The sequence below is a fragment of the Cydia pomonella genome, chromosome 18, assembly GCF_033807575.1.
Source record: "Cydia pomonella isolate Wapato2018A chromosome 18, ilCydPomo1, whole genome shotgun sequence".
NCBI classification, from domain to species: Eukaryota; Metazoa; Arthropoda; class Insecta; order Lepidoptera; family Tortricidae; genus Cydia; species Cydia pomonella.
The window spans coordinates 1,174,632-1,201,330 of record NC_084720.1 but is presented as its reverse complement, the minus strand read 5'-3'; the positions used below and the strand labels follow the sequence as shown (position 1 = coordinate 1,201,330).

The 26,699-nt window shown below is 38.5% G+C and overlaps 3 protein-coding genes across 4 annotated transcripts in view; 1 reads left to right on the top strand and 2 right to left on the bottom strand.

The window, feature by feature from the left end:
* The window catches only part of LOC133527866 (endoplasmic reticulum metallopeptidase 1-like), a 30,174-nt gene extending 20,603 nt beyond the window's left edge, over nucleotides 1-9,571 (bottom strand). The window contains exons 1-4 of the mRNA XM_061865058.1: nucleotides 9,395-9,571; nucleotides 3,485-3,697; nucleotides 2,638-2,785; nucleotides 1,203-1,337 (exon numbers count right to left, since the gene is read on the bottom strand). Coding sequence (XP_061721042.1) covers nucleotides 1,203-1,337; nucleotides 2,638-2,785; nucleotides 3,485-3,697 — 496 coding nt within the window. The 5' untranslated portion in view covers nucleotides 9,395-9,571. The remainder of the gene's footprint in view (nucleotides 1-1,202; nucleotides 1,338-2,637; nucleotides 2,786-3,484; nucleotides 3,698-9,394) is intronic.
* A 38-nt stretch (nucleotides 9,572-9,609) lies between these two features.
* On the top strand, nucleotides 9,610-25,667 carry LOC133527734 (enhancer of mRNA-decapping protein 3). Its single transcript, XM_061864883.1, has 7 exons — nucleotides 9,610-10,197; nucleotides 12,913-13,139; nucleotides 13,674-13,828; nucleotides 16,475-16,803; nucleotides 18,114-18,250; nucleotides 18,910-19,051; nucleotides 21,883-25,667. The coding sequence occupies exons 1-7, from the start codon at nucleotides 10,043-10,045 to the stop codon at nucleotides 22,160-22,162; spliced, it is 1,425 nt and encodes a 474-aa protein (XP_061720867.1). The 5' UTR covers nucleotides 9,610-10,042; the 3' UTR covers nucleotides 22,163-25,667.
* LOC133527739 (uncharacterized) lies at nucleotides 17,455-20,621 on the bottom strand. Of its 2 annotated transcripts, XR_009800911.1 has the most exons (4): nucleotides 20,523-20,621; nucleotides 19,630-19,738; nucleotides 19,354-19,549; nucleotides 17,455-17,578 (listed from the first exon to the last, which is right to left on the bottom strand). XR_009800911.1 is itself a non-coding variant. In XM_061864887.1 (3 exons), exons 1-3 carry the CDS (start codon nucleotides 19,635-19,637, stop codon nucleotides 17,471-17,473), a joined length of 312 nt encoding a protein of 103 aa, XP_061720871.1. In that variant the 5' UTR covers nucleotides 19,638-19,875; the 3' UTR covers nucleotides 17,455-17,470. The 2 variants fall into 2 exon arrangements, 1 of the variants encoding a protein (XP_061720871.1); XM_061864887.1 differs by lacking the exon at nucleotides 20,523-20,621 and having other exon boundaries at nucleotides 19,630-19,875.
* Nucleotides 25,668-26,699: the final 1,032 nt, after the last annotated feature.

Here is a 26,699-nt window from a genome sequence, read left to right as displayed (position 1 = left end):
TTATTGGTTCAACTGAAACTATTTCTGTAGTCTTATGAGTTATGATATAAATCATTCACAAAACATGATACAAAATTGCAACACAGTAAAAAAAAATACAAGCAAATTTGACTTTCATTGGAGTGAACTACAAGTTTTTAACACTAATAAACAAGATTTTTTTCCTTTTTTCCTAAACCTGGAACTTAGACAGACGGAATTAGATATTAGTTTATGAAGGATAGTTTAGGAAGGAATTTCGGAGAATAGGATATTAGTTTAAATTAAAACATAATCTACCTAGTTCATTCGATCGCGCATTAACAGATAAAATCAAAATAAAATAGATGGACAACACAAGGCCATTGGCATGGGTTCGTTCCAAGCTCAATGCCGGTTGTCACGATCGACTCCACCTAAAGATACGGAGCATCTATCAATATTGGCCGTTTTGCACGCAGAACGACGTAACTTTGAGTGACTTTGAAATTGTAGATTGTTAACCAAGGGATGTAAAGCGCACATTTCTGTCGAGGTAGTTTGGCGCTCGAACGCAGTGAGAGTTAAACACTCTACCTTCATTTCGAATACGAGGAAAGTAAAAAACACGTGCATTAAAAAACTTCAGTTGTACTTCTTGAAGGTACTTTTTTTAGGTAAAAATATCATTATTTATAGAATGGGAAGCTAATTATCTTAATAAATATAACGGATCTCACAATTCTCAACCCAGGGCTATCAGGCACAGTATCGAAGTGGCAGTTGATGAGGAGGGTGTTTCGGCGGCTCGTGGGCGGCGAGCGGCCTCCGTGCGCCGACAAACGCGCTACTACGCTTTGGACGTGTCGCGGTATACGTTATTCATACCTAGGTACAACTATCCTGTCTAACAGCAACACTTCTCCCTAGGATGGAACAGACCTTTTCCCGAGTTGTATCTATACCTAGGATCAATAGAAGTGAGGCTAACAGGGTGTTTACGCGTTCAGTAATGTATCCACACCTACAACAATATAGCAACAGCATTGTACTTACCAGGGCTGTCAGGCACAGTGTCGAAGTGGCAGTTGATGAGAAGGGCGTTCCGGCGGCTCGCGGGCGGCGGGCGGCCTCCGCGCGCCGACAAACGCGCCACTACGCTTTGGAAGTCGCGGCATACATTGTTCATACCTACAATTATACTGTCTTGTCTACATCTACAACAATAGCAACATTAGACTTACCAGGGCTGTCAGGCACAGTGTCGAAGTGGCAATTGATCAGAAGGGCGTTTCGGCGGCTCGCGGGCGGCGGGCGGCCTCCGCGCGCCGACAAACGCGCCACTACGCTTTGGACGTCGCGGTATACGTTGTTCATACCTGTAGAACAATCTTATGCTCATAAACTGAAATAGGCTTTGAGGTAAGACCGAAATTGTATCTTAATATCAGTTTTTTTCACAATGCTTGCTTCAGTTAGGTACGGTGAAGATTTTCTAAAGATGAAGAAGAAGAAGAAAAACTTTATTTAAAAACGCTTAATTTAAACTTAAACAAAACAAATTATATTATATTACAAGCGTCTCTAAAAGGGTGCCCACTCAGCTTGTGTCGTGGTACCTTTTGGGGACCTTGACGCTGGTCTTACGTGAAAACCCCTGCGAGAGAGCGCGATTGCACACTAAATTAAGGATTCCTGTTACAAGAAAGAAATACCGCGCTCTAAATATTTGTAGCTAATTAACTATTAGTATGTCGGCGCGGCCTATCGTAAAAGCCGGCTGATCATGAAATTCCTAAGCATTATGCAAACGTGAAAATCATTGTCTCGTTGTCTGAGTCAACGGGGCCCCACTACGCGGGTTCCTATTTCTGGGTAATTTGTCCTTTGGACATGTGAAGCAACCTAATATATCCTACCTATCTGCTGGTTTAAAGTGACTACCGTCAAAAGATCTCACAAGAACTTTACGATCGGCCGCCGACATGTACAGCAGCTATTAATTAAATAAACATGTTTTTTAAAATTCGACAAAATCTTTAATTCACAATACTAAATGGCGCAATCGGTAGGACCGTAGTAAAGTACGATTCCCACCGAACGGGTGGAGTCGGAGCACATTTCACATTTGTACGGCCGCAAGCCAGTCGGCTCCTCGCGGGCGAGGGCGGACTCCATCGCGTCTGCCATACATAATGTATAGGCACATTGAAAATGCGTTCCGGCGCGGCTCGACTCCAGCCGGTCGGTGGGAATCGTACATATTAATGCAATTTTTTGTCTATTTCCCTTTGCGATGCCTCCTCAAATTTTAATGTAACATTGTCACCCAATGATGGCATGAGTAGATTGCATAATGCTATTACACAAATCCATGCCATGTAGTTAAACGAATGCACGCTACGATACTACGACTAACCATCCAAGAAAGACAGTGAGGCGCCGCTAGCTGTATTCACGTCTTTATCGAGGATATGATGCGGTGAAGCGCCGACCGCGATACACAGCACACCCATCACCATCACTGCTACCACTTCGTCCTTATAATAGCTTCCCAGGCGATAACTCGAAAAGTTATTAAGGGATATGTAAGATGAAGCTTCGTGAACAGCAGTTGGTGCAACGCTATGGATTGAAGAACGGCAGCCAAATATGCAGAAAATATAAGGTAAAACTAACCGTCAAGGAAGGACAACGAGAAGGCGCCGCTAGCTGTATGCACGTCTATCTCGAGGATATGGTGCGGTGAAGCGCCGGCCGCGATCTCACGCAGCGCGCCTACCAGCACACCCACGGCTAGCACTTCGTTCTCGTAGCTGCCCGCGACCTGCGCAATCGCATATGATGAACAATGTGTAGACCCAGTTTCAGACTCACATAAAACACAAGGGTAAGATGTGTGGCTTTTAAACCGAAGGGGAAGTGGGTTCAAAGCAACTAGTTTTCATAACTTACGTACGAAATATTCGAAGGAATATGGTGAAAATACTCTCATACAACTGCTAAGAAATTCAAAGATGTGCGTGAAATCTATATTCCACAATGGGCTAGCGTGGGGTCTGTAGCCCAAAATCCTCTTTGGAGGGCTGTGCCTGTGCTTAATAGTGGGAAGGATATAGGCTGGTGATTATGAGATAACGCAACTACGGAATTAAATCTTTTAAGTTGCTTCTTAATGCGCAAGCTGTTAGGGAAAGCCATGATGACTAAATGGATTTTGATCTCTTTCACCTTAGTGAATACTCACCGTAGGACCAATAGAAGTTAGGTTAACAAGATGTTCATGCGCGTTCTCAGCAATAAAGCTGGTCGGTTCAGCGGCTTGCGTGAGTGGTTCCGGTAGTAAGTCGCCCGCTGCCAGCAGAGCCAATGCTGCTAGTGCACAGCTCAGCGGCCAGCGGAGCGATAGATTGACGGACTATGATCACCCTTACCCGAGTTGTATCTAAACATTACCCTAGGACCGATAGACGTGAGATTGACTAGGATGTAGCACACCCCATCCCGTAGAACTTATAATACTCACCCTAGGACCTATAGAAGTTAGGGTAACTAGGTGTTTGTGCGCGTTCTCCGCAATAAAGCTGGTCGGTTCAGCGGCTTGCGTGAGTGGTTCCGGAAGTAGGTCTCCCGCTGCCAGCAGAGCAAATGCTGCTAGTGCACAGCTTAGTGCGCCCAGGACGAGCCAGCGGAGCGATAGCGGTTCGCGGATCAGGATGTTCTCTTTTACTTTCTCCATCTGTTGAAGATAAAGTTACTTAGATTAATGATGATATTGATTTTAGGGCAGATGTTTATAGAAGACACATGAAAAACTGATTTAAGAACAGTTTAAAGTACCTACTATCGAAATAATGTATAGCCATAGCGCACGTCATAACAATTACAAGAAATATAGATACCTATATTTAATTAGGGAGTTCCGGTAATCATTCTACAAACACAAAATACAAAACACAATTCTGGCGATACAAATTGCCACAGACTTCGCTGTTTCGGCCATTTACTGAGGATGGGTGAGGATCGGGGTGTTAAGAGAGCTTATTTCGGACGACCGACTGGACGCCGTCCAGTGGGTCGGCCCAGATACCGCTGGAGCGACAGTGTACAGGCGGATCTGTGCCAACTCAACCGATAACTAGCAGGAAGTGGCACGGGCTCGGGATCGGGACAGGTGGCGTTCTCTCGTTTTGGAGGCCAAGGCCCTCTTTGGATCACTGCGCCACAATAGTTTTTGGCAAAAATGTAATCTATGGTACAAGCTTTTATCACTGACTGTATTTTTCTTACCACAGGCAACTAATACGCATCGAGACAATTCTAAAAACCCCAAACACAATTAGGCTGCGTTATGTCATCACAGAGTTCGTATAGCCACCTCCTGTCTCCATCGTCAGATCAGCTCGATGGTACCATAATATTGCATTGTCACCCGACTTACATATGTATGATAATTTTCAGCTGAATCGGAAGTGAATCAGTGATTTCTCTGGGAATCCAATGTAAATAAAAATCATTCGCCAAAATGTATGTGATCGCATAACTTCCGAAAGACTAGACCGATTTAGCTAATTTTCATATTGAAATATTCTTATCCAGAGAAGGTTTAGACGATGAGAAAATATGGAAAAATTGCAAGGAATATAAGGAATAAGGTTGGGTTACGGGATGGCATCCATAGGAAATACCCGCAGGACCCCACCTACATATCGATTCTGAATGAAAGTGTAAGTTTCACTACCACTAATAGCGTTGCGTGAGTGACGTCCGGTCATGATATAATGAACGATCAGATAATGATACTAATGTATAGCGTGTCGTATATTTTATCACGTTACACATTTTCATTTAGTAGTAGCAGGCGTTTGAAAGTTAAGTTAGGGTTGTAATCATTGTAAAATAATGAAAAAACTTAAAACACGTCTCCTATAACGTAATGCTTGTGTGATGTTTTCGCTATGTGCACGACTGTCACGCAACCTAGCATCCGCAAATCTAGGGGAAAACTTCAATTCACTACATTTTATAAAACTGCGCCAAAACTAAAAACTACTAAACGGATTTTCATTCGACTTTCATCTATCAATGGAATGATTCTTGAGGAAGGTTTAGGGCCGGTACAGACGGACTGCAACTCGACTGCAACTTGTATGGGAACTGCATGCCGACTGCACTCCAACTGCAACGTCGACGTGCAGTTCCCATACAAGTTGCAGTCGAGTTGCAGTCCGTCTGTACCGGCCCTTAGGTATATAACTTGTTAAGGTTGTCTGTAATTTGGTTGAAATATGACGATGCTGTCGGAAAAAATCACGCTGGCTAGGAGCTTTCATCGAAAACGTATGGTGGGGTTGTCTCTCCTTCATGGGTCTACTGAATATATTCTTAACTTCTAGAAAAATATTACATAATATGTGGCATTTGCAATGCTATATTTACACGGATAGAGTATTAATAATTATCAAATTAAATACGTTAGTTATATTAAGCATTTCATACAGATTACAATGGTCCCTTATACACCATAAGTTAATTAAAGTTCCACTTCGAGCCATATAACTTCGATGCAAGTGCATACCCATTTTGTGAATGAATTCCATTCATAAAGTGAGCATGGACTTATTGTAGTTGTGTGTCACCGACGTGATAAAAAGACGACGTTAGAGGGATATTTCAGTTAGCAGAACAATTTTAAACCTTATTTTCATGAAGTAAGGTTGACTTGAACATTGGTAGAATGGTTAGTGAAGACTGTTGCTGTTATTATCTGTACATGCTTGAGAAGTTGAGAAGTTATCTACAATCTACAATCTAAAAGATAGAATCGGGGTAATTGGTTACATTTGCGATTTCCCGTGATTAGAGGAAGCTCACACATTGAGATGAGAGATTGCGTGTGGCATTTGTAAAGTACTCAACGCTGAGTGAGAGCAAAGAGAATTTGAAATAGAGGTGGATTGTCAAAGAAAGCTTTGTAGCCACAGTAAATTTACATCTTACCGGGCATCAGCTAAAGGTTGTGGCGCCATCACTCGAAACGATGCTGCCATCTATGGCCTTTGATCTATTAGTTGGTGCCACTCTGCCACTTTTGGATATTTAACAAATGTAACACATATCAGTGAAAAAATAAGGATCACAGTCAAATTATTAGGATATTTGTTAATAGTGTTCATTCATTTGTTCATTTCTTTATTTATAAAATAGTAACTACATGTTAACGTCAAAAGAAGTCGTGTTTAAAAGTTTTAATCATGTATCGAAAGATGGCTGTTTTACTGGGGCTGCTAAATTTTCTTTGACAATCGTCCTCTATTTCAAATTCACTTTGGTGAGAGTGAGGGAAGTACACGAACTTACTGGGTCTTAAGACGTTAAGTCTCTTCGCTCGGCGACAGCGACCACCCGGAATCCGCCTGAACAGTTGTAGCTTAGAAGAAAGAGGATGACCACTTCATGATACAAACATAGTCCCCATTTACCTCTCTGGACATTATCGAAAATATTTTGACACAATTTGATCTACATTGATCATAGCTATGCCCCTTTGTTTGATGTTTTTATTATTATCGGAGGAGCATTTTCAATATATATATATGGATAATGTTTTTCACTACTAAGTTTTATAACAAGCAAAAAATCGTAAAAATGTTAATGCAGGGGCAAAGCTATTGTAAATATACAAAAAAATCATTTGTTTATAATGTTGATATACAGAGAGGGAAATGAGGACTATGTTTGTATCCAGAAGTGGTCATCCCCGTTCCAACTGTTGTGTGTACAGGTGTATTAACATAATGTGCAATCATGGAGTTCAATCATCGGCGTCGCGTCAACTCTATGGCTGCTGCTCGACATCATGTTGGTGCAATTGTGCAGCGATGTCATTTACCATAGCGCCGACTAGACGCTGATGCTCAAGATGCTCCAGTGTGGTTGAGCTTATTTGCATATGTAATTATTCGAACTTGAGTGTGCTAAACAAAATATTTTAAAATAGAAATTACTTTATTTTCTACTTTTTTTTTTTTTAGTTACTAGCTAATCAATATAAGATTGCAATCATCAAGTGTTGTAAAATATGAAAAGGATTATGATGAAAGTTTTTAGGAGTTTTTAATGTGTTTGATATGTTACAAAATTGTAACATTATGGCAAGAAACAAGATGCGACATGCAGGTTCTGCTATGAGTCAGAGGAGACTGCAATGCACATTCTCTGCTCCTGTGGACCACTAATGTCAAAAAGAAGTACCCACTTAGGGTGGCACGTATTGCAACCCTTTATACTATACTACGTCGGTGGCAAACAAGCATACGGCCTGCCTGATGGTAAGCAGTCTCCGTATCAATATAGCTATGAGGTAGAGAACATTACAGCCCAAAGAATCATCAGTAATGAACTTTAAAGCGCTGTCACAATAGATCAATGCCTGGTCGACATGGCACTCAAAGGCCCACAAACTACAATAATAATAAATAATAACACTATGGCATCCTAGAGGACATAAAAGAAACAGAGGTAGGCAATTTAAAAGATGGTACGATGAAATAGAAGACATGGCTGGAAGGACTAAAACATGGACCAGATTAGTGCAAAATAAGGAAGAATGGGGAAGATTGGTGGAGGCCTTTGCCCAAAGGCACACAGAATCGGTTATCGTAGATTAAGGAAAACTATAGATATAGTATAAAAATTTATATCTGATATGAGGCTATAAATAAAATAAAATAAAATGTACAATAAGTACAATAAGGAAAAAATTACAAAACCAATGGAAAGTATTTTGCTGTTATAGCAATATTTTTTTACAAAGCTGTTATTTTAGTTGCTAGAGTTTTCTCCAATAACTAGAAGTTGTCGACTGTAAATAATGAATGTCTAAAAACGGCCAAGTGCGAGTCGGACTCGCCCATGAAGGGTTCCGTACCATTTATAACGTATTAAAAAAATTATTAAAAAAAAGTATTACTTACTAGATCTCGTTCAACATTTTACCACTTTGGACACACATTTTACCACTTTGGTAGTGTCTCTCGCGCAAACTATTCAGTTTAGAAAAAAATGATATTAGAAACCTAAATATCATTTTTGAAGACCTATCCATAGATACCCCACACGTATAGGTTTGATAAAAAAAAATTATTTTTTATTTTATGACTTATTAAAAAAACTACTTACTAGATCTCGTTCAAATCAATTTTCGGTGGAAGTTTGCATCGTAATGTAAATCATATTTTTTTTTTAGATTTTTCATTCTGTTATTTTAGAAGTTACAGGGGGGGACACACATTTTTTCACTTTGGAAGTGTCTCTCGCGCAAACTAATCACTTTAGAAAAAAATTATATTATGAACCTAAATATCATTTTTGAAGACTTATCCATAGATACCCCACACGTATGGGTTTGAAGGAAAAATTTTTTTTTAATTTTATGACGTATTAAAAAAAAACTACTCACTAGATCTCGTTCAAACCAATTTTCGGTGGAAGTTTGCATCGTAATGTATATCATATATTGTTTTTAGATTTTTCATTCTGTTATTTTAGAAGTTACAGGGGGGGGGACACACTTTTTTTCTCTTTGTAAGGTTCTCTCGCGCAAACTATTCAGTTTAGAAAAAAATGATATTAGAAACCTCAATATCATTTTTGAAGACCTATCCATAGATATCCCACACGTATGGGTTTGATGAAAAAAAAAAAAAAATTTTAAATTTCATGACGTATTAAAAAAAAACTACTTACTAGATCTCGTTCAAACCAATTTTCGGTGGAAGTTTACGTGGCAATGTATATCATATATTTTTTTTTAGATTTTTCATTCTGTTATTTTAGAAGTTACAGGGGGGGGGGGGACACTTTTTTTCTCTTTGTAAGGTTCTCTCGCGCAAACTATTCAGTTTAGAAAAAAATTATATTAGAAACCTCAATATCATTTTTGAATACCTATCCATAGATACCTCACACATATGGGTTTGATGAAAAAAGATTTTTTGAGTTTCAGTTCTAAGTATGGGGAACCCCCAAAATTTATTATTATTTTTATATTTTAGTGTGAAAATCTTAATGCGGTTCATAGAATACATCCACTTACTAAGTTTGAACAGTACAGCTCTTATAGTTTCGGAAAAAAGTGGCTGTGACAGAATCGGACAGACAGACGGACATGACGAATCTATAAGGGTTCCGTTTTTTGCCATTTGGCTACGGAACCCTAAAAAGTAGGTATTCATCTTACCTAATTAACACCTAAACAAAATATTAAAGATAAATTAATACGTTTAAGCAACTTGTGATAACTCAATACTTGTGATACAAATAGTTCGTGTCAGTATTAAACTATGATTATTTCAGAGTTATAATGTACATGTAAGTGATAAAAACTATTCCTATTAAGAGTAGACCGTAGTGCAAATCTTGATTACATTATTACCTTAAATGTATTTCAGTGACCGCAGTTCTCAAGCGTCTGGCGATTGCAGCCGAATTACTTAATTTTAACTGTTCGCTTCAGTTATATTAGCATGTAACGGAGCTTTTTCTCATATAATTTTTTGCCGCATAAATCACGAAACTTCACAGTCCAATAGGATCGCAAGGCAACCACAGACTAACTGAAGAACAAATGCAAAGAGCATATAAAAAAATCAAAATAAATGAAGGTTTGACATTAATGACAGCTGTCACTCCTTATGTAATTCGAAGCCGTTTCAGCTACGTAGTAAAACGATAGAAAAAGTTGTATTCTTTTAAGCCAGTCTAAGGCACAAATTTTGAGATACGTTCTAAAACACATAAATTAAATTTGAAATATGTTCTTAAAATTAGTACACATACTCGTTGATGAATTACAGCAAAACATAACTATTTCTATATAGTTAAAAAACTAATTATTTTTAGTTACATACATAAGCATTTTGTAACCTGCCCCTGACCCACGCATTGTCACTTGTCATGGGACTTGCCTGCATGTCATTTATGCGATGATTGGTGAATGTCATTCAACTTTCACACTGTGATCCATATTGTTTGTAATTAACGATTTGTGTGATCGCGTATTATATGGTTTAGTGGGCTGAACATGGCGCAGTGGGAAGGTTTCGGCGTGTCGGTGCGCTGCGGGTCGCCATTGGGCTGTTACCAGGGCACGATCCTCGCGGCTGATGGAGCGTCCATCACGCTTACCAAACCGTTTCGCAACGGATTCCCTTATCCTAAGGCTCAGGTTACGCTAAAGTAAGTACCTTCAGCTTTCAGCTACAGTCCTTAAGTTTGGAAGGTTAGTTCTTCGCCCCCATTTGCTATATTCTTACCTTTTGTTCCAATTTTCTACTAAAACGGCATTGGTTGGACAAATTGACGCAATCAAACTATCATTATTTGTATTTGTGATATTAAAATAAAGCTACTGTTAAGTGGTAACTGTAAAATCATATGACTTGAAGCTTTAGTTCATTTATATCTGGGAAATATTAAGTAATAATTTGGACTCCTGTGCATAACTATGTTACATCATACATCATCCATGTTAACACAAAGTAATGCAAAAGTATATCCACCTATTGATAACCTTTTCCTGTTTATCAAGTGTGAAACTGAACAGCAGTTATACATGGTGCTCACAAAGAAATGGAATGATTTTAACATTATAATCTGGATCGGATTTAGAGACAAAAATGTATTTAAACTTTTTTTTAATTCGCCTACTTTCGGAGTTAATACTAATTAAAAAAAAGTTTTCTTATACTAACATTAGATAAATATGGATGACTAATGTGTCTGAAGTAAAGTTTTCAATTCAATTCAATTGTGTTTCTGTGCATAAGGCCTTTTCGATGGTAATGTTGCCACGATGGGACCTAGTCTAGACGTTCTTATTGACACATATTGAAGTGACAAGGAATGCTTTGAATACATTAGTTTTTAGGAAAAAAAATTAATAGTTTAAAAAAAAACTAGAAAAACACGCTTACATGTTCTAAGTTCATTGTCCACAAGTGCAAACATGACTATGATACAATATTCCATTGTGGAATGCCAGTGCCTATCTTCCGGCTTCATCAACAGACCTTGAAACCGAATCGTGGTCACAGCTCATTACAAAACTTTTCTAACAAATCCAAACACAGCTATGATACGATGTTCTGTCATGAAGTTCCAGTTCATATCTTTGGGCTCTATCATCAGATCAGTTTAACAGTACCATATTATTGTATTGTCATCAGAACTACATACAGCTGCCAATTTTCATGACACTATGATCCTTGGAAGATGGTTAAATTAGTTACCTTAGATTCCACATAGTTACATACAGGTCAACCTAATAAAAGCGTGTTAAAAATGTACCAATTCATATTAATCTATAACTTTACCAAAGAGTAAATGACTTATTATGCATAAAAGATACAAAAAGTATTGACTTAAAATTTGTATAAGATTTTTTCCTTTTTATGACCTCAGGAACATGTGGTTAAATTTTATCAGTTTCCTCGGGGGCACCTTATATTTCAAAGTAGTGTACAATTCAAGTTCAAAGTAAGCTTTTTTATTTTAGTATCTAGTTGGTTACTAAGTTCTGTTACTCGATTCGCAACCTCTTTATTTCCCTTAAAACAAATGCTACCGAAAAAATAAAAAAAAACATAATGTGGTGGATTTGTGAGCTATAATTTTATTATATACCACACATAACGCTTATCTTGTCGTATCTATAATGAATTGGGGGCTAAAAGAGAATCGTATCGTAGTAATTGCATTGTACAAATGTGGGCACCCACCAAAAATTATTTTGAATTTGCTTGAAAACTCAAAAATCAACAAACAATTTGTTTATCGCACAATTAATAGATACAATAGTACTTAGAGCTTCGATGACCGCAAGAGGTCTGGAAGACCACGCACCGTTCGGACCCTAGCTCTAATAAAGGCAGTGAAGGCGAGAATTGCAAGAAACCCGTCCGGAAGCAAAAGTTGTTGGCAATACAGATGTCTGTGAAGAGAAGCTCCCTAAAAAAATTATCAATGAAGACCTTGGACTACACGCTTACCGCAGACATAAAGGTCATTTGCTTAATGGACGATTAAAGACTATGAGGCTAGAGAGAAGTCGCGTGCTATTGAAGCGGTACGCACAAAATGGCCACCGAAAAATACTATTTACAGATGAAAAAATTTTTACCATTGAAGAATGTTGTAACCGCCAGAATGACGGAGTGTATGTAAAAAACAGTCAAGAGGCGATTGCGGCTGTTCCGATAGTGCAACGAGGCCATCATCCCTCTTATGTGATGATTTGGCTGTGTGTGTCATACTCAGGGCTAACACAGGTTCATTTCTGTGAAAAAGGTGTTAAAACTGGGGCCAAAGTTTACCAGGAAACCGTTCTCGAACCAATAGTGAAGCTCTTAAGCCACACCCTATTTCAAAACCAGCAATGGGTCTTTCAACAGGACTCAGCTCCTGCACATAAGGCAAAAACAACTCAAGCCTGGTTTCAAAGGAACAAAATTGACTTTATTGCCCATGAAGACTGGCCGTCCTCCAGCCCAGACCTTAACCCCCTGGATTATGCCATATGGCAGGTTATTGAGGAGAAAGCCTGTGCTAAACTCCACACAAATCTTGACTCCCTCAAGCGGGCCACATTTAAGACAGTGACGGAATTAGACATGACAATCGTGCGTGGCGCTATTGATGACTGGCCTCGTCGTTTGAGGGCCAGAGGAGGCCATTTTGAATTATATTGTCATATGTAATTCCTGATTTTGTGTACTTCATTTTTTAATATATAGCTACACATAGCTTATTCAACTTTCGTTGGTATATTTTATGTAGATAAAGATTATTGCAGTAACAGAATTTAGTAACAAACTAGGTACATCACTACATAAAAGCCACAAGCTATTAAAAACTGCTTATGTAATTTCTCACTAATTGAAATAAACTTTTCAGGGCATCAGACATTAAATCCCTAGAAATAATCTCTGGCAAGACATCAGGTGGTACAGCCCACAGCACAGTCCCCGTAGTGGGCAAAAAGCGAGTGCCACGGGCAACAGTTGGAGAGAGCTTACAAGAACAGGCTCCAGCGCCACCACCGCCGGTCGTTAATAAGGGGAAGCCGGCGAGGAGCAAGCCTATTGATATACAGGCTAAGAATAGGAACAACACGCATGCTGGTTTGTATGCTGTTATATTTTTTAATGAATACATATTATGGGGCAGTATTGCCAAAGGGACTTCGCGAGATTAACATGGAACAGGCAGGTTACTGACAAACGGAATTGGAATAAAACGAGAATACTACATTTTATAAAACAAAGTCCTCCGCCGCGTTCGCAGTTAACTCAAAAACTACTGAACGGATTTTTATGAAATTTCGCCGGTCAATTCTTGAGGACGATTAAATTGCATAATTTGTAAAAAAATTGTATGAATTGGTTGAAATATGATGTTGTTTAATTAAATTAATTATATTTAGTATTATAATTTGTTACTTCTCTAATAAAAACTAATAGTGTAGCTTAGACATAATAAAATATTTACATATCTGGCTTGATAAACGTTCTGGCCTAGTAGGCGATCTTGCCTATGAAGCCAATGGTTCTGCGATCACATCCCGTAACGGCATTTATTTGCGTGATGAGCACAGAATAATTCTGAATTACATAAGCCGCTTGATAAATAAATTTTAACGAGTAACCTTTTTACAGGGAGCTATAGTGCCTCCGGCTCGACCCCGAAGGCTCGCATGGCGGGTGGTGACAAGGCCCGTCGTAGGAATGAGGCATGCTTTGGCTCTGCTGCTTTGGAAGCAGTTGACAATGACTTTGACTTTGAGGGGAACTTAGCACTTTTTGATAAAGAGGTAACTTTTTCATCACATGATGTTTCTTAAGGTTGATTAAAAAAAACATTTTTCATAAGGAACTTAAGCAACCTTTTCCCTTTGCATGTTTAATGTAGAGTTTTAAGTCTTACTAAGAGGGTATGCCTGAGGAAAGTGTTCCAGTTTTAACTTATTATAATCTAAAGTTACATTTAAGGGAATCAAACTTTATATGTGTGGTGAACTAGCCTAATGAGAGAAGTAAAACCAGCTAGTTTCCACACTAAATATATATATTGTCAATAACGGCACACAAGAGTCACAAGCACAAAGAGAAGAAATAAGAGTACAAAGCACAGCACAGTATAAAATAAAAATAAAATAAAAAATAAAAATAAAAATAGCCTTTATTTCTACTACCTTACAATAACTTATAATATGATTTTTAATGACTTTATCCTTAAACAATTGTAATTACTTATATGATATATTATACTTTAACAATTATTTATAATAGTAGTCGCCTCTGTGGCGTAGGCCTCCCCCATTTGTTTCCACACTTCTCTATCGCGGGCCTTTTGCATCCAGTTGTCGCCAACTAGTTCATTAAATATATCCCGCCATCTTTTCCTCGGGTGTCCATGCTTCCTATTACCATCGTACGGAAACCATTCTGTCAGCCGTTTGGTCCACCTATTGTCGTCCATCCTACATATGTGACCTGCCCATTGCCACTTAAGCCGTCGGGTTTTTTTCTTTGCATCCTCTACTTTAGTAATCTTCCTTAGTTTGTCATTTCTTACTCTGTCAGATAGTTTTAGTCCGAGCATGCTCCTTTCCATTTTTCGTTGACAAACATTAATCCTTTCTTCGTCTATCTTTTTCAAAGACCATGTTTGACAACCGTATGTTAAGCACGGAAGTATTGCCATGTCGAATACCTTTTTCTTTATACCAATATTAATGGAGCCGTTTTTCATAATTTCCTTATGTGCCCAGTATTTTTTCCAAGATGTAGATATTCTTCTTTGTATTTCTTTTTCCGTGCTATCTTCAAACGATACTATCTGTCCGAGGTATATGTACTCTTTCACATATTCAATTTTTTCGTTATCTATAGTAATATCTACAGGTTTTCTATTAGTTAAAATCTTTGTCTTAGATTTATTCATTGCTAGTCCAACTTTTTTGCTCTCCATTGCTAGCTCGGTGACCATACTTTCCAGGGCTGATGGGCTTTCTGCAAATACAACAATGTCGTCTGCGAAACGTAAGTGGCTTAGTAGTTCGCCGTCGACTTTTATACCTTTCGCTTCCCAATCTAGACATCTGAAGATAGATTCTAACACAGCTGAAAAGATTTTTGGGGACAAGGGGTCTCCCTGTCTCACTCCTTTTTGTATAGGGAATTCGTTACCTTCCCGCTCTAACCGTACTTTAGCGTTGCACTTTGTATATATATTTGCTATTATGTTAATGTATTTTTGGTTCACTCCTTGGTGCGCTAACGATTTCCATATGGCTTCGAAATGTAGAGAGTCAAAAGCTTTCGTATAATCTATGAAGCACATGTACACTGGTATCCTGAATTCTTTTGCCTTTTCTATTAATTGAGTGATAACTTGTATATTATCTACAGTCGAAAATTTTTTACGGAACCCCGCTTGTTCGCGAGGTTGGCATTCATCTAACGTATTCGTGATCCTATTAAGTATAATTTTCGAAAACACCTTATATATATTTGTCATGAGACTGATTGGTCTATAATTTCCAAGCTCGCTCATATCCCCTTTTTTATGCAATAATATTATAGTCGATCTAGACCACTGTTCCGGTGTTTTCTCCGATCTTAGAATATTATTAAAAATTATTTGTAGAGGTCTCAGTAGTGAAGCAGACAGGGATTTTAATAATTCATTTGTAACGTTGTCTTGTCCGGGAGCCTTTCCATTCTTTTGAGCTTTTCCATATATATATTGTCAATAACGGCACACAAGAGTCACAAGCACAAAGAGAAGAAATAAGAGTACAAAGCACAGCACAGTATAGTTGAAGAGAAACTTAAAGTAAGCACAGGAGATAGAAAAAGCACATAAGGATAGCGTACATAAAAAGAAACTAAAACTATAAGCGCTATTCGGCGCGCAGCGCAAACCGAATATAATCCCAAATGTAAGCGAGTCGGTGCGTAAGCATTAACCGTTACTCGGGCGGCGCGAGCGCATGCGTCCAGCCTCGAAAGTGGATATCTGCCGACTAACTAGTATTTCCGAGCGCGCACGAATGCACGCTCGGGTCGCCGATCTACGGCGAAGCGAACCGAGCGATAAGGCAAGTTCTTGTTCACCGCGCTCGCGTCGCGCGGAACCGTAATGGCGTTTGAATATAATAACATTAATATTATTTATTAATATATTAACAATAAAAATATCTGTCGCCACATATGCTTAATTGAAAAATAAACAATATATTATTTATTTGTACATACAGTACTTACCTATGGCTCATTCTAGCATGAAGTCACCATGTAAAATTAAGAAAAACACTTCAATCTGACTCTTATTTAGACTTCATTTATTTTTTTATTGAGGTTGGTATAGACATCTGATCTTTACATAAAACAAGCTTGATCGAGTCCACGAGACGAAAGTGACAGTAACATACATTGTATTGTATCATTTTTAGGCGCTCTGGCAACAAATGCGCCCCGACGTCGTTCGCGTTGCTGCCGCCCGCGACGAAATGGCTGCCGGCGGCAAGCTGCGACACGACCAGAACGTGCTCCGGACATCCGCGCCGGACACCGTCCCTGTCACCGTACCGCCAGCGTTAAGAGGCGCTAGAGACTACGTCACTGATTCCGGGACAAGGTTACCCAGTGTATCAGCAGCTTTAAGAGGAAGATTGTGGGCTGGATTGAGAAGGACGGATGATGAGACGCAGCATACAGCGCGAGCGCTATTCGCGCGAGCGACCGCTGATGTGGCGTTGAAACTTGTCGGTGGGACTCGCAGGTAATAAAATAAATAGCATTTTTAAAGTAACATTAAGGCAGGTACATGCGCTGAGTCAGAATGGCCGAGTGTGTGCTGACTCGGCCATCCTGATTCAGGGTGTGTCCCATAGTTTACGAGACCAGAATGTCCTCTGAAGCTATAAGTATGACACTGCCTCTATCACCATACCACTAGTTTGACAAGGCGCTAGAAATTACGTCACAGACTCCGGGTCTAGGTTGCCTAGTGTGTCAGCGGCTTTAAGAGGAAGATTGTGGGTAGGATTGAGAAGGACAGATGATGAGACACAGCATACAGCGAGGGCGTTAGTAGCAGCGTGCGACCGCTGATGTGCCGTTGAAACTAGTTGGCGGAACTCGCAGGTAAGCCATATAATTAACAGTAGGTAATACTCTAATACTATACAAATATGCTTTGAGTAACGACTCAGGATGGTAGAAAACTTAGTTTTTTATAAATGAAAGCCGGTGTAGATCACGTTAGGTGGATCTAAAACGTAGGGATAAAACTGCTCTAGTGGGTCGCAGCATTGAGCTGATTTTATTACATCAATCAGAAAAAGTATTAATTAATTGGTTTTTATGACTCTGATTATACAGGCTACATTTTTACAAAAAGGGAGACTAAACGTAGATATAAAACATCGGATTTAAGTTGTTAAACTTTACTTGTTTACTTTCTTTTTTGAACTAGTTTCTTCCACATCTTTGGTTTCTTTACTTTTCGTCTTTTTATTTTTCCATAACTCTAAAACTTCCTTTGTGACTCCAAGCTGAAAATTAAAATGGCAAACTTATTATGATTATTTATGTAAGTTTCTTATACACCGCGGGCACATACCATACCATACTATACCATATCCAGACAGATTTTAAAAGTGTATTCTTGACCTCATTTAGGGATTAAAAAGTCATACAAAACTTTGTATAAATAAATATAATAAATAATAGGACAATTTTACACAGATCAACCTAGTCGCACAGCAAGCTCAATAAGGCTTGTGTTGGGGGTACTATAGACGACGTTAAATATATAGTTATATATAAATACTTATACATAGGATACATCCATAATTCAGGAACAATTATTTGTGACGAACACACAAATAAATGCCAAGATTCGAACCCGGGATCTCCTAATTCGTAGACAGGATCACTACCGACAAGGCTAGGAAGTCGTCGTGTAGTATTGCACTGAGAATTTAGAAGTATCCCCTACTCCTCAATACTATTGCTAGGTTGCTCGGGACCGGACCTTGTGGGTCTAGGCGGAAATCCGACCCTGGTTAAAATAAAGCGTGTTAACAGATTGGACCCGCGCAACGCGCACCAGCGGCCGTGCGCCGGCGTGGTGGCGGGCGGCGGGCCGGCCGGCGCCGCCGCCGTGTGCGCGGCGCGCCTGCTGCGCGCGCACGGCGTCGACACCTACGTCGTGCCGCTCGACGGTGACTATCATTTTGTAGAGGAATTCTGCATTTTTATGTTTATAGGGATAAAAATAGGCTGCTGCCGGCATATTTACCGTTAACAATTTCAGAATCATGTATTATCCAACCGAAATATATTGTTTGTTCGCTCTCTTCTTCTTCCTAGCGTTGTCCCGGCATATTGCCCCGGCTAATGGGAGCCTGGGGTCCGCTTGACAACTAATCCCAAGATTAGGCGTAGGCCCTAGTTTTTACGAAAGCGACTGCCATCTGACCTTCCAACCCGGAGGGTAAAACTAGGCCTTGTTGGAATTAGTTCGGTTTCCTCACGATGTTTTCCTTCACCGAAAAGCGACTGGTAAATATCAAATTATATTTCGTACATAAGTTCCGAAAAACTCATTGGTACAAGCCGAGGTTTGAACCCGCGACCTCCGGATTGCAAGCCGCACGCTTTTACCGCTAGGCCAAATATATTGTGTTTGTAAAAAACATAAAAGCATCAACTTGTTCATGGCGTCATATGGCGACCGTGACAGGTCCAGCTGAAACTTCAGTCACGGAAGCCTTAGGTATGACTATGAGTTATTGAGTGATATACGACAGCTACATTCCGCGATTGCCAGATTGATTGCCATAGTATAGTTCAAATTGCAATATACATGTTCTATTGGCAGACACGTGTCCGTTAGTGACAAGCGCGCTGTCGGCCTACCGGCTGAGCGGCGGCGGCGTGCTGGCGCCCGCGGCCGCGCGCCCGGCGGGGGACCTGCTGCTGCTGGCCCTGCACGACCCGGAGACGGCCGCGCAGCACCCGAGGTACGTATTATTAACATTACTGTATTAACTGAAGGCGCCAAGGATCCCTAAAACGACCGTGGTTGTCTTCATTCCCAAATATTTTGACCAAATCGTGGATCGCACGCAACAGAAATCTCAATTCAAAAACAAGCTTTGCATACTCACGGCAGAAAAGAGCACGGGAGTGTAGACTACATATTTGTTAACCTCACTGATCGCCTCTTGCGATTGCGGGGCCGAATATTAACGGATTCAGAGGCCCGCATTGCGGGGACCCTTCTATTACTCTAAGTATTCTAAAAAAGAAAGTGTATACTTACAGCAAGATCCCGTGTAGATTCCTTTTTATTATTAACTTCGTTGCTCGCGTCTTGCACTTGCGGGGGCCGAATATTAGTAGAATTAGTAAGGTCAGAAGAGTGGGAACCCCGCATGGCGGGGGCACTGCTTCTATTCGAACCGCATAATACGGCGCAACACCAGCGGTATGTGCAGATACATACGCACAGACACATTCTAAGTACAAAGGAAATTTAATTTAAAATAATGCAATATGGTTAAAAATATTGTTTTTTAACAAAATTAAACAATCGTACCTTGACATATCTTAAAATTCTGTTCCGTTCGTTTGTTTGTACTATTTTATATGTTGATTTAATGGTAAATTATATGGAGTTTATTTTCTATGTACAATTGTGTAGGCATCTGCACAGATTTAAGAGTTTCATTAATCTCTACTATTTAGGTTGCTACCAGTGGTCACTCTTTAGTTTTCCAATAAAATCAAAAATTGGTCCAAAATAATTTAATAATAATAATCTTTATTTTATAGAATTAAAAAACCACAATTTATGGTCTGTAACGCGATGAACCAGTTACAATTCGAGTAGGTATCAGAACTATCAGAATTTAATAACAAAATACCTTGTCTTATGATAATAATAATAAAGTAAGAATCAAAATAAAGTCAAACAGTTTGGCACCTGAAACTAAACGTAAACAACACTTTATAAATTAAAACTAATCTTAACAATTCTGCCTGGTTTAAAATACTTTATATCTCGGCATAATCGAGTGAGCTTAACAGTTCAAACAACGGTATTTTTGCTTGTGGCATAGTACAGTCTTTGAGGTTACATCGTTTCAGCATATCGTTGTAGATGAATAACTATATATTCGTAGTTAATATGAAGCACAATAAAATAAATAAATAAATAAATATTATAGGACATTATTACACAAATTGACTAAGTCCCACAGTAAGCTCAATAAGGCTTGTGTTGAGGGTACTTAGACAACGATATATATAATATATAAATACTTTAATACATAGAAAACACCCATGATTTAGAAACAAATATCCATGCTCATCACACGAATAAATGTCCTTACCAGGATTTGAACCCGGGACCATCAGCTTCGTAGGCAGGGTCACTACCCACGAGGCCAGACCGGTCGTCAACAACAATGTATTTTTGTTGTTACATACGGTGTTTTCTGTATGAATGTTCCTCGGTGCAGTTTCCTTATGTCACACTTGTATTTCTTGAAAAATTTCTTATTTATTTATAGGGAATCAGAGCCGGACCCATTGCATCTAGTTTAATTATAAATCATAAATCTAATATCATATAAACATAAGTATATGCTACTTATGTTTATATGATATAAGATGGAATTTATTTTTTAAATATGATGTCAAAGTGAAATAGGTTGCCGTTAATTTGGCACTTATGATTTTAACTCTAGATGGCCATTTTCGTTGGACCACATTCCCAAATGAATAAAAGTCATTATAACATTCGGCCATTTTAAGAAGGAAATACATAACATATTAAAATTTTTGGGACAAAATTATTTTGAAATTTAGGACATATAAATACAATGGCATTATGATATTTAGGTGCAATAAAACCAAAACTCATTTGACACACAATACTTACAATTTCAACATCATATCAAGTAGTTCATCACACCCGCAGTTAATAGATAGAAACATACATAACATGATGAACATGTTCCCGCGGGTGGATTGTGAATAAAAAGTTATAACTCCCTAGGGAGCCTCCGTAGCTTTTTTTTTATTATATCACTAATTCATACAAATCAAGTAGCGTAAATGAGTGTTTCAAATAATACATTTTTTTTTTGAACAGTGTATTTTAAGTAACAAGTATTTATTTTTCTACGCGTCAATAAGTAAGATAACTAAATTTGTAGTGTTGTAAAAAAACTTCCTGTATGTTAAATTACGTCATTTTTGAGTCCACGGCATGAAATGTACGGGCCCTGCTTAAAATTTAATATTTTTGTTTATGTATCAAAATATTTAATTTGATTAATTTAATAGCCGTTAAAATATTTTTAAATAATTTTCAATCGTGGCTGAACGCCGAATAGGTCTGCGCCTTGGATGCCTAACATGTAAAAAAATTACAATATGGCGGACGAATATTTGATATGTCACCGTATTTAAGAATTATTTCGCCAAAAATCTAATTTTTTCTTCGCCAGTGTGATGAAAAACATTGTGTGTAACTGTGGGGGTAAGAATATTGCAAACTCGGGTCTCTAATTCCCACCCTCGCACCCAAAATTGAAGTTACCCCCCTCGTTGCACAATGTAGCAGGGATCGGAACCGGTTTTTTGGAAAAAAATAATAAACATATATTTCGGTTTATTTTATACTCTAAATATAGGACTCGGTTGTGTTTTTAGATAACGACTTCGTATTATTAGATTGCTCAATTAGAAAGGAAATAATTAACAAAGAACGAAAAAATACCGTTTTCGTTCCCATACAAAAAATACCGGTTTCCGATCCCTGCAATGTAGTATGGTTTCCCAGCACTCCCCAAGTGCTCGAGTGGGCGTGCGCGTCGCGCGGCGCGCTCGTGCTGCTGGAGCCGGGCGGCGCCGAGCGCGGCGCGTGGGGCGCGGCGCTGCTGGCCGCGCGCGCCGCGCTCGTCGCGCTGCTGCCGCCGGCCCTCTCCGCCGCCGCGCCGCGCCTGCTGCTGGCCAACGTGGCGCCGCCTGCGCAGCTGTTCGGCGCGGTGGGCGTGGCCTACAGATCGCCTTTTGGCGCTGCGTCGGTGCTGGCGCTGCATTTGGCCGATGATGATGATTGATAAATCTACTTTATAGAGCTACATTCATAATATATGTGACGTACACTCCTTTTCAATGAAAACGGGGTCATTTTATGTAGAATACACATATAAATGACTCTTTTTAATAATAAAATCCAGTTTAAACAGATTTTTGGCATAGAAGAACCGGACATTGACGATATTGTTCTTAAAAATGACTATTTTATTACACGGACAAAATCGGGATATTTTAAATGACATTTAACGTGTCACATTTTTTTTGTATTTCTGAAGTAAACTAATATCTGTAGCATTTTACATTGAAAAATGCAACTTGTAACCTATATAGTTCTACCGTTGGTTAATGTGGCGCCGCCTGCGTAGCTTGGCGCGGTGGGCGTGTACTATAGATCGCCTTTTGGCGCTACATTTGGTTGTTGATGATGATTGATTTTTTGTATTTATTTAAAAATCGTAATGAACTTAACACATTCACTGCCAGACAAAAAACGGCGCACTACCCCAGAAACCGATGGTCTATAGCTGCGTACAAAACAACCCGCCCAGCGGGTTGTCCGGCATCTGAACTAAGTTCACGAGCGCCCACCAGGTGGGTTCCCGGCAGTGAATGTGTTAAAATACACCCGAGAACAATGGAAATTTGTCATTTTGTGAAAATGTCCCACACAAAAATGAATTCTATGAATGAAATTCTAATTGAAATACTCCTATAAGACATTAAAATATTAAAAATAAGTTGGGAAGTTTAAATTCATACAAAATGACAACGTTTTCATTGATCGTATGTGTATTACATTGTAATGTAGACAGGTTTTGTTATAGGAGAACCGGACTTTGTCAACATCCTAGACCTAGACGATATTGTTTTGAAACGAGACTATTTTATTATACGGACAGAATCACGACATTTTAAGCGACATTTAAAGTGTATTTTTTGTGTAGCATTTTACATTAAAAAGTGAAATTAGTGATCTACATACTACATAGCTATATAAATAACTAAACAAGTATCTACTATTGGCTTATGTGGCGCCGCCTACGCAGCTATTTGGCGCAGTGGGCGTGGCCTAAAAATAGCTTTTTGGCGCTACGTCCGCCGATGATGATTGATGATATCTACTAAACTAAACATTTTTACAGAAATTGACTAAATCCCACGAATGTCTTGAAATATAGTCTTTAGCAATGAAAAAGGAACATTTTGTGAAGAATCCGTCTAAAAATAATTGTTTAAACTGTAAAGTAAAATTATAGAAAACGGGTCGCTGAGGTAGTCAACATTAATGCCCTTGAAATTTGAATAAGCGTAAAAGCAATGAAAGCGGATTGTTTTGTGTAGAATTTTCATACAAAGTGACCCATTTTAATTGCTCTAGAATGTACATATAATGTACTTTTAGACTTCTTATTAGAAAGGCAGACTTATGGCTGAACCGGACAGTGATTGCGTTAACATTTTGAACGCTTTATGTCATAAACACAAACTTCACTCAAACGCCAAGCTCTCGGGCGCAAAGGTGCTAATGTAAACCTTACGCGAAAGTGTGAAGGTTACTTTGACAGCGTCCGCCATGACAACCGTAGGTGTCCTTGGCGCTGTGGGCACTAGTAACGCCTTTAGGTGTTCTTGGCATTCAAAAAGTTATATGGCGGACAATGATGATTTTTTGTTAAGAAGTTTAACGCGAACAAACTATAGGCTATTATATTCTGCCTACAGAAAACAAAATTATTTTTATTTTATGAAAATATTTTAATTAGTTTTATTTGAAGTTGACCTACCTACTATATAAATAGGGTTGTTTCCATCTACAAATCTTAGGGCAGAATTGTATCCCAATAAATTCTTTTGGATTATAAGAACATGTTAAACTACTTTTAGGGGACCTGTAATGACCATATTTTTGTAAATGGGTGAATCAACTTTTTTTGTTTCGTTATTCTGTCCCGTTGTCCAAGGGACAACAGTGGCACAGTTTGTTTGAAGAGACGTTGTATGCCGTTCTATTAACATGCTTAGTAGGGGGCCCTTTATAGACATTGGTTATAACGACCACAAAAACGCAAGTTTGATACATTGAAGTACCATAAAATCAGTATTTCAATGAACTTTTGTCCCCTGGACAACTAATCGTAACCATGGCAACGAGTGACGCTAAAAAGTTGATTCTCCCAAATTGTGAATTAAAAAAATATCTGGTGGCACACGTCACGTGACCAAACTCGAAACGTCATTGAAGATTCTGATGACGTCACAACTCTCGGATTGACACTGTTGACAATTAGGCGATAAACAACAAATGACAAATGTCAGTTGACAGTTCGTATCTTCTATGTGTGTATGTAGTTATGTGTCAACCGTAAACTGTGACGTCACACAATTTTCAAAGAGCGTTTTGGGCGCGAAAGCATCTGTCAAAATATATGTTGTTAATTTAACATTTAAAGCCGTTTTTAGTATAAAATTTGAATTTTAGGGCAACTTTTAGTTAATATAGAACGTAATACAAGCGTTTCAAAAAATTGGAAACATCCCTATTGTAAACGGAAATATGTCATATAGGAAAGAAAAGGTGACTAAATACAAATGAAATTGTGATAATAATAATACAGGAGAATCCAAGGTGTTTTCCAATATAGATATCTATTTTCCCACATTTTTTATACTACATCGGTGGCAAACAAGCATACGGCCGCCTAATGGTAAGCAATTTCAGTAGCCTATGTACGCCTGCAACTCCAGAGGAGTCACATGCGCGTTGCCGACCCTAACACTCACATTGCAAATGGTTCTCAAAAGAGTTGTGTTTCTAATTACCATTAATAGCCATTTGGTCTAATCCAATGCACACTCCCGCCACTCTGTACAAAATGCATAAAGGTCGTCCCGCCATCTCCGTTTTGGTCTTTTTCTGCCCCGAGATCCATCCCGTGGGACCCTAGCTAGTTTACAAAATTACTAAATACAAAAATACTTACCTATACTTTTCTTGTGTTACGTTTACAGTACCTAACTCTTTTGAGTAAGACCGTCTACTATAATAAAGTAAAAATGATTTGTATCCTACTTTTTTTTTATACGTATTTTGTATTCACTGCCATTTCGGAGTCCGCAGCAAACGGAGTTTCGTGCTCATTTTAAAACTACGAGTTGGATTATAATTACTCTTTACGCATACATGAGGTATATCTATGCTTGTAATTATAGTCTGTCAAGCACAGTATGTCAGTAGTACGCAAAGTGAAGTAGGGCAACACTCAAAAAGCAGTATTGCGTTGGTAAGAAAAGCAGCTATGTACATCGAACCAAAACATGTAATTATCATAACCTCAAATTTTACAAATATTTACGAACAACGAGCGTGATTGTATATTGTACGCACCTTGACTTTACTCAAGTTCATGCACAAGCTTATTTAATATATTGAATAGAATAGAATAGAAGAAATTTATTCAGAAAACGCTTAAGTTTAGGTAATACATGAGACGACAGAATCAATTTATTATTAAGCGTCACTGAAAAGGTCTCCACTCAGCTTAATGTCAAGATACCACCTAAGGGTCTCGACGCTGGTCTTCCGTGGAAACCTTTCCGAGAGAGCGCAGCTACACGCTAAAGTACAAAATTTTATATATTTAAATACAAAAGTTTCAAGTAAATATCATAAGGCTATAATTATTATTCAATTAAAAACTACAATAACAAATAAATTATTTAAATTATCGGTACCTAAACAGTCAGTCAGTCGTCATACAAGGCGAAATAAATTATAGGGTAGGCGTTCGTTCTAGTACATGGCATAGTGATGGCACAGGAGTATACCCAATATTTATAATTTTTGTATGTGTTAAATAACGTAAATATGTTTTTAAAATTTACATTTAAATGAACTAATTGACGGCGAGTTCCTTATAGGTGGAGGTATATTGTTTCAGCACTTCGTGGCAGAGTATTTAAAACTGCCACGAAATGCTGCGGTGTCCATCCACGAAATGGATATTGGTATTTAATGGTGACGCAGAAATTTCTCTTCAAATAGCAACGATTCTGAATGTAAACAAACATGATGGCTGTCATTCATTATCCGCATTCCACAGATAAAACACAGTTGACACGTGATTTTGGAATTATTCGAAAACAGTGTTGCTAACCCGCGATTTTTCATATTTGCTACTGACAAGATTTGCTTGACCAAGTATAGTTTATCTCCAGCTTATAAAACAAACGAAATAGAGCTAAAACAAGTTCTGTATGAAAAACTTAAATTCGCTGTATTGTTTTAACTATGGTATCTGAAGCTACATAAACTAATTACAGGCATAGATATACCTTATCCTATTGTAAGTACAAAGTTTCATAGCAATCTAGCTAGTAGTTTTGAAATGAGAGCGTAACTACGTTTGTATGGAGAACCGAGTTTGCTGCGGTCTCTAATTTCTGTCTTCTGTTTCGCTAAAACTTTTTTAACTTGTCTTTTTGTAACTGCATTTATTTTGCATAATATGACTGAATAATGTGTAATTTGTTAAACTACTATTATTTGTATAATTCGCA